Source organism: Rhinoderma darwinii, chromosome 1 (genome assembly GCF_050947455.1).
Source record: "Rhinoderma darwinii isolate aRhiDar2 chromosome 1, aRhiDar2.hap1, whole genome shotgun sequence".
Taxonomy (NCBI): Eukaryota; Metazoa; Chordata; class Amphibia; order Anura; family Rhinodermatidae; genus Rhinoderma; species Rhinoderma darwinii.
The window spans coordinates 323,073,969-323,084,183 of NC_134687.1; the positions used below are offsets into that span (position 1 = coordinate 323,073,969).

General features: G+C 39.1%; 1 protein-coding gene across 1 annotated transcript in view; it reads left to right on the forward strand.

The window, feature by feature from the left end:
* CORO2A (coronin 2A) overlaps positions 1-7,978 on the forward strand; it is a 185,205-nt gene extending 177,227 nt beyond the window's left edge. Inside the window, exon 12 of the mRNA XM_075825618.1 lies at positions 131-7,978. Within this exon, the coding sequence (XP_075681733.1) occupies positions 131-259 (129 nt within the window). The 3' untranslated portion in view covers positions 260-7,978. The remainder of the gene's footprint in view (positions 1-130) is intronic.
* The last annotated feature ends 2,237 nt before the right edge of the window (positions 7,979-10,215 follow it).

Sequence of the window (10,215 nt, forward strand, 5' to 3'; positions counted from 1 at the left end):
GAACATCAAACAGCAATTCTGGCATTGTTCACCATTCAGGTTAAAGAACATAATAGTAACTTTTTATTTTTACTTGGGATTTATTTATCATGTAATAATTTTTCTGACTATCATTACTTTTTTTTTGCAGTTGCTGCAGATGTTCTACAAGCAGCAGGAAGAAATCCGCAGGTTACGTGATCAATTGAGCCAAAGGGATATTCAGATTCGGCAACTTGAGTTAGAAATCAAGAATGTTCGAAACAGCTCAGTGTATTAATTTTACCCAATGTACAGCCTACAGAATGTAACCCTGAATAATGCCTCAAGAAAACCATTATAATTCATTTTATTCTTATGTATAAAGAAAAAAAAAAAATCACTGACCGATATGTAGCAATGCTACACGGTGTACATAATATTTATCGTTTATTGCTCATGTTTTTAATATAATTAAAAATAGTTATAGCTAGTCAACCTTAGAATGGTACGGAGTCTATTCATCAAAGGCTCTTATGTAATGTAAAAATAAAATGGCTAACTATTCAGTGGTGCATATTCACGAAGATCTTATCAAGTCAATAGATGAACAAAGGTAGAGGTTCTTTTTCTACGATAAGAGAACCAATGATGAATAAACTATTCATGTTTTACTTGGAGTCCTTACACATCTTTTAGTGTGGTAAATATCCAAATCCACTTCTCTTAGCCTTTTTAGCTCTTTTGATATGTCTGCTTTAGTAAATACTTGTATTTCTCATGAAATAACATTGCTGGAGCATATTTTCTTAGAACGGCATTGTGCCGTTCCTCTGTTGTTCATCCTGGAAATGTATGAATAAATGGATGACTGGACATTATCATTCACCTTTTCAGACTGCGTAGGGACACGCCTCATTGATAAACTGAATGGTAGCACCTAGTTGTAAATTTATTCATACATTTCCAGAAGTACCGGAACATTGCAACTTTTTGAGAACCAATGCGCCAGAATTGTTATATTATGGGGAATGCAAGTATTTACTAAAATAGACATGTCAGGGGAGGGGACAGGTTCTATTTGACAGTGAGGTCATGGAAATGTTTAGATTAAGGCATTTAGCATCCTAAATACACTCATCTGATATCTTCTATGTTTTGTTCCTGATGATTTCCCCACCCTTGGTTATTCCTATACTTTTTAGATTTTTCACAGTCACGAAGTTAGCAATTTTTATATCTCACTATTAAGAAAATCTGTTTGAGGTCCCGTGTCATAAAAGTTAATTGGTTTAAGTATCATGTGCTGAAATAATGGAGTGTCCAACTACCTGTAAAATGGTGAACTAACCGCTTATTTTCTAGGCTATGCACATACCACCCTTCCTCTTGCCTTTAATGGCACTCTGTATCTATTACATCTTATTTATAGTCCTGAAATCAGTGGCATATGGATGCCAGCCCTAGCAAACTCAATCTGAATTTGAAGAGCTGTGGTGACTCATACAACAACAGTTTGCAAAATAGATTTGCATCGATGTTTTGATAGTGACAACAGTCAGCTGCCTTTTAAGAAATTCTGTGAATTAGAATGACATAAGAACAGTATCCATTACATCAGATGATCTTGCATAATGTATAATCTAAAACTATATATGCCTTATATGCTATTATACTTCCAGGGTAGCAATATTTTGTGTATGTATATATGTGTATATATATATATATTTATTTTTTAACCAGAAATATTTAAATGAAGCATCACTCGTGTTATAAAGTGGTGGGTGCATAGCAACTAGAGCTTAATCCACAGCTCAAAATCCCATACAAGAAAAAGATTGCAGCACTACTAAAGCAAGTTTAGAGCTAAGCGACGTTTCAGCTCCACCATGGAATTTTTTTTTCAAGGCAAAAAAAAACAAAAACGTCGCTTGGCTATAAACATGGCCAAATAAAACCAGATTTTTTTTAATTTATTTTTTACTGGACCTTGCTTTAGTGCTGCAATATTTATATTCCCATGGGAAAAGAAGCTTTCCTCTTTTTGTTAACATCTGTTTAATATACTGCTCTCGAATAAGAAAAAGCGTAAAAAAAATTTTTCCTGATATCTGTACTAGCTGAGAGTCCTAAAAGGCATTAAGAAAAAAAAAAGATGAAAGCGGTTCTCCCGTCTGAATTTAATTTACCAAATTCTGACTAATATGTCAATAAAAGATAGAAGGGGCAAGGAAGTTTGACACTGCTCAAACTACACTTTTCTCTATGTCCAGTTCTGCCTTTAGCTGAAGTCCTTAATAATTTGAGACAGACTTATTGCTAAGGAAGCGCCATATTGAAGACTGTAACTCATAGGCAGCGTATAACCAGTGGAAAGACTCAACTGTTCAGTTCAAAAATTGTTTTGTTGTGCAGAGAGCTGATAAAGGGAAAACCAGCTTTGTAGCAGTCAAGTTGTGCCACCGCACATCTCCGCCTGTGTTAGGGTTGTCTAATTTGGACACTACTTTTTGTTAAAGGTTTCCCAACAATAGGCTGATCACGGAGCAATTAGTTGAACACTGCTGTGACCCCCAGCAATCAACTGTATTCAGTGGGCTGAACCTGGTAGCAAGAGTTAAATTCTTCTGCAGCGCCATCACAGGGGAAGTAAAACCTTACACATTGCCCGTTTAAATTAGTGTGATGCGCAGATGTGCTTTGTCCTCCAGAGTGAGAGATGATTTTTGCAGTCTCTCCCATCTAGTTTATATTGTGTATATGTGGGATCCCCCTCTATTAACTCAGAATTCCCGAATAGGATATTTAAAAAAAAATTATTTTTTAAACAAGGTAACCCCCCTTTAATAAGAATTAATGGATGAAGAACTTCCTTCGGGAGTGTAGTCACATAATGGTTCTAATGTGATTTTCATATTTTCTTTTTCCACTGTAGTGGAAAAACTGGCTTTTGAAATAAGTGCGATTTACTGTTAGGGACTGTATATTCATTGTTTTTTTTGTGGTATTATGTGCCACTCACATCAGCGTTTAGTTTCCGTTGATGGGTTCCGTCAGACCTTTTCTGTCGGAGGAACCCATCAATGGAAAGGCAAACGGAAACCATAGCTTCTGTTTGCATTACCATTGATTTCAATGGTAATGCTTCCGCTGCTAATAGTTTGTTTGTCTCCATTCCGTAAGGTTTCCATTTTTTTAGTGGAAACAATAGCATAGTCAAAAAAATGGAATAGGTTTACGGAAAGGTCTTGTGAACATCTTATGTAACCTCAATGAAAGGTGCATGCATGAATATACTTGAGGTTTTCATGGGATAACTCTAGGGAAGCAGTTTTAGGACGTATTCTAAGAAATGCTTCTAAAGGAAAAATCCAGGAATTACACATACAGTTCGGTCCAGAATTATTTGGACAGTGACACAAGCTTCATGATTTGGGCTCTGCATGCCACCACATTGGATTTGAAATGAAACAACTGAGATGCAATTAAAGTGTAGACTTTCAGGTTTAATTCAAGGGATGGAACAAAAATATCCTGTGAAACGTTTTATAAGTCTTCTCTTTATGGTAGACTTAGATCCTGATACACCAACTTCCGGGAGAGTGTTATTCACTTGGGTAGATGTTGTGAAGGGGTTTTTCTTCACTATGGAAAGGATTCTGCGATCCTCCACCACTATTGTCTTCTGTGGACGTCCAGGCCTTTTGGAGTTCACGAGATCTTCAGTGCGCTCTTTTTTTTCAAGACTGTACCAAACTGTTGATTTGGCCACTCCTAACATTTGTGCTATCTCTCTGATGGATTTCTTCATTTTTTCAGCCTAACGATGGTCTGTTTCACTTGCATTGAGATCTCCTTTGACCTCCTGTTGTGGGTTCACAGCAACAGCTTCCAAATACAAATGCCACACCTGGAATCAACTCCAGACCTTTTACCTGCTTATTTGATGATGGATTAACGAGGGAATAGCCCATGCAGCCCATTAAATAGCTTTTGAGATAATTGTCCAATTACCTTTTTGGTCCCTTGAAACAGACGCAGCTACATATTAAAGAGCTGTAATTCCTAAACCCTTCCTCAAATTAGGATGTGAATACCGTCAAATTAAAGCGGAGAGTCTGCACTTTAAACCCATATTGATTATATAACTGTATATTCAATATGTTTTGGTAATCGGCTAAAATGCCAAAACTTGTCCCTGTCCAAATAATTCTGGACCGAACTAAGTCTATAATTTGAGACCACAACTGATTTCCAGAATGAAAGAATTTATACAACTTAGGCCGGATTCACACGAGCATGTGTGTTTTGCGCGCACAAAAAATGCAGCGTTTTACGCGCGCAAAAGGTACTTAACAGCTCCCGTGTGTCAGCTGCGTATGACGCGTGGCTGTGTGATTTTCGTGCAGCCTTCCCATGACACTCTGTATGTTTGTAAACAGAAAAGCATGTGGTGCTTGTCTGTTTTCATTCATACTTTTTTACTGCTGTTGCGTGAATCACGCGCGTCACACGGAAGTGCTTCCGTGTGCTGCGCGTGATTTTCACGCACCCATTGACTTCAATGGGTGAGTGATGCGCGAACAACGCACAAATATAGGACATGTCTTGAGTTTTACACAGCGGACACACGCTGCGTGAAACTCACGGACAGTCTGCACGGCCCCATAGACTAACATAGGTCCGTGCGAGGCGCGTGAAAATCACGCGCGTTGCACGGACCTATTATACGTTCGTCTGAATAAGCCCTTAGATTGCAGTCGCATGCAACAGGTGATGTAGAAATTTCTGCAACTGAAAATCAATTCCATTTATCTAAACTTTTATATACCTGCTATAGAAACAATCCCATTCAGATAAATGGAAGTGTTTTTCCATTGCCAAAATGTATGCAACAAAATCTGCCCATGTAACTGTACCCTTAGGCCCCATTCACACGAACATGAATCTCGTCCGTGTGCCGTGCATTGAAACAACGCACAGCACACGGCCCCATTGATTTCAATGGGGCCATTCACACATGCGTACGTTTTTACGCAGCGAGAGTCCGTTGCATGAAACTCACTGCATTTCCTATATTGGTGCGTTTTCAATGGATGCGTGAAAACCACGGACCGCGCACGCATGCACATCTATGTGCTGTCCGTGTTTTCCGCATCAATTACATTTAAAAAAAGTGCTTGCGAGTGCGTGAAAAAACGCATGCCACTTGCAAAGCACACCGGTGCATCACGCAACGCACACAGACAGATTTACACACTTTTTTTTTACGCACTTAAATCTGTCGCGCTCGTGTGAATGTAGCCTTAGTCAAAACATTAAGTGAATTGCTATTGATTTGAATGGACCTTTGTTTAGAATGATGTGTAAGATTTCGAGTAATAGAAATCACTGTGCAGTGCCAGAGGGGTTTGAGCCCTTTCATTCTGGAATTCATCAATGTCATCTTCTCGCATTACCTATGACGTCCGTTATGCCTGGATTACCACTAAAAGAAAAATATCCTACCTCACGCAAAAGTCATTTATTTTTTTTCTCGCTCCCTGTTGCGCTACTACAAGAACTTTTGATCAAATAATTTATATTGTATTTCTTCATTAGGATCCAGTTGTCATAAAGGGGAGGTCCAGGTCCTCATCCTATGACAGTCATGTCCATTTTCCAGAATTAATCCACCACCCACCATTAGTTATCATATATCTTTTATTTTTAGACAATTTTATGGTGAACTAGAAACCTATACTTGCTCCCAAAGAACTGATTTTAATAATAAAATCTAAATAGCATATAAATTCTACCATGCCTTAAATGTCCCTAGTGGGTTTGAGAAATCATTGATTTTAATTCTTATACAGTCTTAATATATCACAATTTTATTATATTTATTGCTACTCGACACAAGTATTTAAGCAGAATTTGTAGCTTTGTTAAAGTGCCTAACAAATATGTCTTTCCGAAAGCCAAAACGAAGGTAGGGAGTTGTTTTACAGTGACCTCTGACCAGTCATGAATACAGATATCTTATGGTGAGTTCACACAGTTTTTTTTACGCAGAAACCGCGCCAAAAAATGGCCGAAAATGCCTCCCATTGACTTCAATGGGAGGCAGGGGAGTTTTTTTTCAGCGAGAGGTAAAACCGGCTCGCGGGAGAAAGAGGGGACATGCCCTATTTTTGGGCGTTAACGCCTCTGACCTCCCATTGACATCAATGGGAGGCAGAGAAATTGTATATTGCGGCATTTTATATTGCGGCTGCTCAATGGTTGCAGGCGAAAAACGCGGTGAAAATCGGCGTGCACCCAGAGAAAAATCTGCCTCAAAATTCCAAACTGAATTTTGAGGCAGAATTTCCTCCTGCAAAAAAAACGGAGTGTGAAGCCAGCCTTATGTGTTATTCGTATACTTGCTGGATCAGGAGCCTCATGTATCAAGCTTAGTGTAAACAAAAAGTAACCGATCAGATTTCCCAAGTGCAGTTAAAAAAAAGAATGTAGTGATTCGATTGGTTGCTTTGGGCAATGTGTATTTTTCTGCACTAGTGTTTATCCATAAGGCCCAGTATTCCTCAATAAGGGGTAGTTCACACAGCGTGTTTTGGCACTGATTTTGATGCAGAAACCGCATCGGAATCAGAGCAAAGAAACATCCCAAATTGCCCCCTATGGATTTCATTGGGAGGCAGAGGTCTTCTTTTTTTTTTTTTTTTTCCCTTTTGGCGGAGGAAAAGCGGCATGCCCTGAGGTTATGTTCCCACAGGGCAGATACGCTGTGTACTGTTACCCAGCATATCTGCCCTGGAGCCCGCAGGGAATGCAGGCTGAAATCCACACCAAGTTGTGGTGCGGTTTTTCGGCAGGAATGTCTGCAGCGGAAAACAGCGGTAAAAAAAAGCCTACACTTACCCATAGTCTTGGCGACGCGTCCCTCTGACGTCCTGCATACCAGCCTCCTGGGATGATGTTTCATCCTATGTGACTTCTGCAGCCTGTGATTGGCTGCAGCAGTCACATGGGATGAAAAGTCATCCCTGGAGGCCGGGCTGGACGCAGAAGTAGAGAGATTTGGGTAAGTATAATGTATTTGTTTTTTTCCGCCGCAAAAATTGCAACATCTGCTATTTGTTGCAGGTTTTACCTCCTGATCGGAATCACTGCTTTTCTGCTGCGGGTTTTCAAAGCATAAATTCACATGCTGTGGATTAAAAAAGCACCGCAGGTCAATTTATGAACGGTTTTTCGGCGTATCTGTTCAAATATTATCCACTCTGCTGCTACTGTATTACACTGCGGATTTTCCACAATGAAATCCGTTGAGGAACATTCGCAGTGTTTATGCTACGTGTGGACATACCCTTACTGTTTTACTTGGTGACGTGAAAATTTCCGAAAATGTGCATGATACAGACTTCACATAAATGCATGATGTGCACAGAGGTTTGGATGTAAGCCAGCTTTTCTTTTATTTGATACTAATTATGGCCTTCCTTAAAATTCAAAGTAGAATAGTGGCCTAGAGGGTCATGTGTTGTGAAAGCTATGCGGTACGCTTAGCCTGTAATATTGCCTAAAGATTTGGGTGGTAGCCTGCACTGCACTTCAAAATGGCCACCTCCAAACTGCCATTTCATACTGCTGATGCCTTGTACAGATACGCATTTTTTGCCATTGTTTAATCTGAATCTTTGCTTGATGAAGTTAAGAACTGTATCTACATAAAGTTTATAATGAAGCATGGTAATATCTATGGTATTTCTATTAAGATTATTTTCCTGTAGAATTATATTTAAATTATTCTTAATCCACATGGAATATAAAATGTGTATTTTGTAAGATTCACTGCTACTGATTAACTCATAATAAGAATAACAACATATTTGTGTTTTTAAAAATACAGTGAACTTTTAATGTACTGGCATGCATTAATTACTTGAAAAGTTGAATTTCTCATTTGTTTACAGTGTAAGCTTTCCAGGAACAAACAATTGGCACTTGACTGTTTGGAATACTTCTATATAAATTCAAGAACATAAATGTTTTTAGATCTGTTAATTACAGACTTTTGTTTTGTTTTTTGGTTTTTTGCTTGTTTTCAGGCTTTCCAAAATCAAATTTTTTGTTTCCTGTTTTGTTAAATTTTATGTTTAATTGTACAAAAAAATATAATAAAATAGATTTTTGTGAATATTGTACTATAGAATCTTAAATTTGAACATTTATTTAAAGCATACGTAGTCTTTGAGGTGACTTTTTAGAATAAGTGGTAATGTGTGTACATGACAAACAAGCAGAATAAATTGTCATGTGTGTACGTGACACAGGAACAACCACTTTTCTGGCCATTATAGGACTTCTATTCTGCATTTTTTAGCAGTTTTCCCATCTGCTGTCTGTCTGTCTGTCACTGTCTCGCTACCGTGTCTGCCATACACTGCACGCAGAGAAGAGGGGATTCCTGCTCTCCTATCTCTATCACATATATATAAAAGCTGCAGCAGCATGGAGGAGATTATACAGCAGTAATAAGCTTTTGTAGTGGTGAATCCAGCACTGGGATAATACGTAACACTTACTGAGAGCAGCAGCAGTATCTGTGTCTCTCTGGCCCAGTTCACACAGAGTTTCCGCGGCGGAAAACGTGGCAAAAAACTTCCGAAAATGCCTCCCATTGAAATGGGAGGCGGAGGCGTTTTTTCCCGCGAGCGGAAAAAACGCTCGCGGGAAAAAGAAGCGACATGCCCTATCTTCGGGCGTTTACGTCTCTGTCCTCTCATTGACATCAATGAGAGGCAGAGAAAGCGTATTTCGCTGCGTTTTTGCCCGTGGCGCTCAATGGGCGCGAGCGAAAAATGCAGTGAAAAACGCGGCAAACGGCGTGCAGGCAGATCAAAATCTGCCTCAAAACTTCAAACAGAATTTTGAGGCAGAATTTTCTGCCTGCAAAAAACTGTGAACATGTGTTCACACAGAGTTTTTTGCAGGAGGAAAATTCCTCCTGCAAAAACTGCTCCAGACGGTTTTTGCACAGTGGTTTGACAAAAACTCGTCAAAACACTCATCGAGGCGTTTTTTTCCTCTTTCTGAGTAATTGAAATGGGGTTTTGGAGGCGGAAACCGCCTCAAGATGGGTCATGACGCTTCTTTTTACCGCGACGCGTTTTTTTTACTCGCGGTATAAAACTCGTCCAACTCCCATTGAAATCAATGGGAGGCATTTTCAGGCGGTTTTTGACGAGTTTTGCGGCGCGGTTTCCGCGTCAAAAAAACTCGTCAAAAAACTGTCTCAGGCCCTGTTCACACTGAGTTTTTTGGGGCAGAAACCGCGCCAAAAAACTCCTCAAAAACCGCCCGAAAATGCCTCCCATTGATTTCAATGGGAGGCAGACGAGTTTTTTTTTTACCACGAGTAAAAAAAACTCGTTGTGGTAAAAAGAAGCAACATGACCCATCTTGAGGCGGTTTCCGCCTCCAAAACCCCATTTCAATGAGTCAGAAAAGAAAACCTTGACGAGTTTTTGTCAAACCACTGTGCAAAAACCTACTGCAGCAGTTTTTGCAGGAGGAATTTTCCTCCTGCAAAAAACTCCGTGTGAACACAGCCCTGCCACCCTGTCTATAGACTTCCACATGCAGCTGTAACCTGATCCCTCAGTGAGCTGATAGTCCCTACTCTTGAGGAGATGAAAAAGGAGTAAATTCAAAGTGCGTGAACAGGTAGGAGGGCTGATAAGTAGAGAAACGGGCATTCCTCTAATAATATATATTACAAAGCTTCTACATATGTACTCTTGATTTATTCAACGTTTGTTGAAAAGCTAGTGACTGTTTAATCAAGATATACTTTAGCAATCTTTTTCTATTTTTCATGTGCTGTGTAAATTTAAAACAAAGAATTAATGGCAGAATTGCAGTTTTTCCCATTCCCCCGAAAAAGCTAATTAAAGGTAATCAATAATTTATATGCACCCCAAAATGGGTCTCTTAAAAATAACTTGGCCCGCAAAAAAACAATACCTCATACAGTTGTAATGATTAAAAAATAAGTGTTATGGCTTTCGAAATGCGAAGATGAAAACTATAAAAGTTGCTTCACCCTAAAGAATCAAAATAGGCAGGTCCGAAAGGGGTTAACCTCATGCGTGCAAACAATACAAAACACCTCTAAACAGTTGGCCTCCAAAATGTTGGCTTAGAAATTGTAGCCGGATATAGTTTTATAACGTGACCATTTATATGAATACAATATATTATAACATCTTT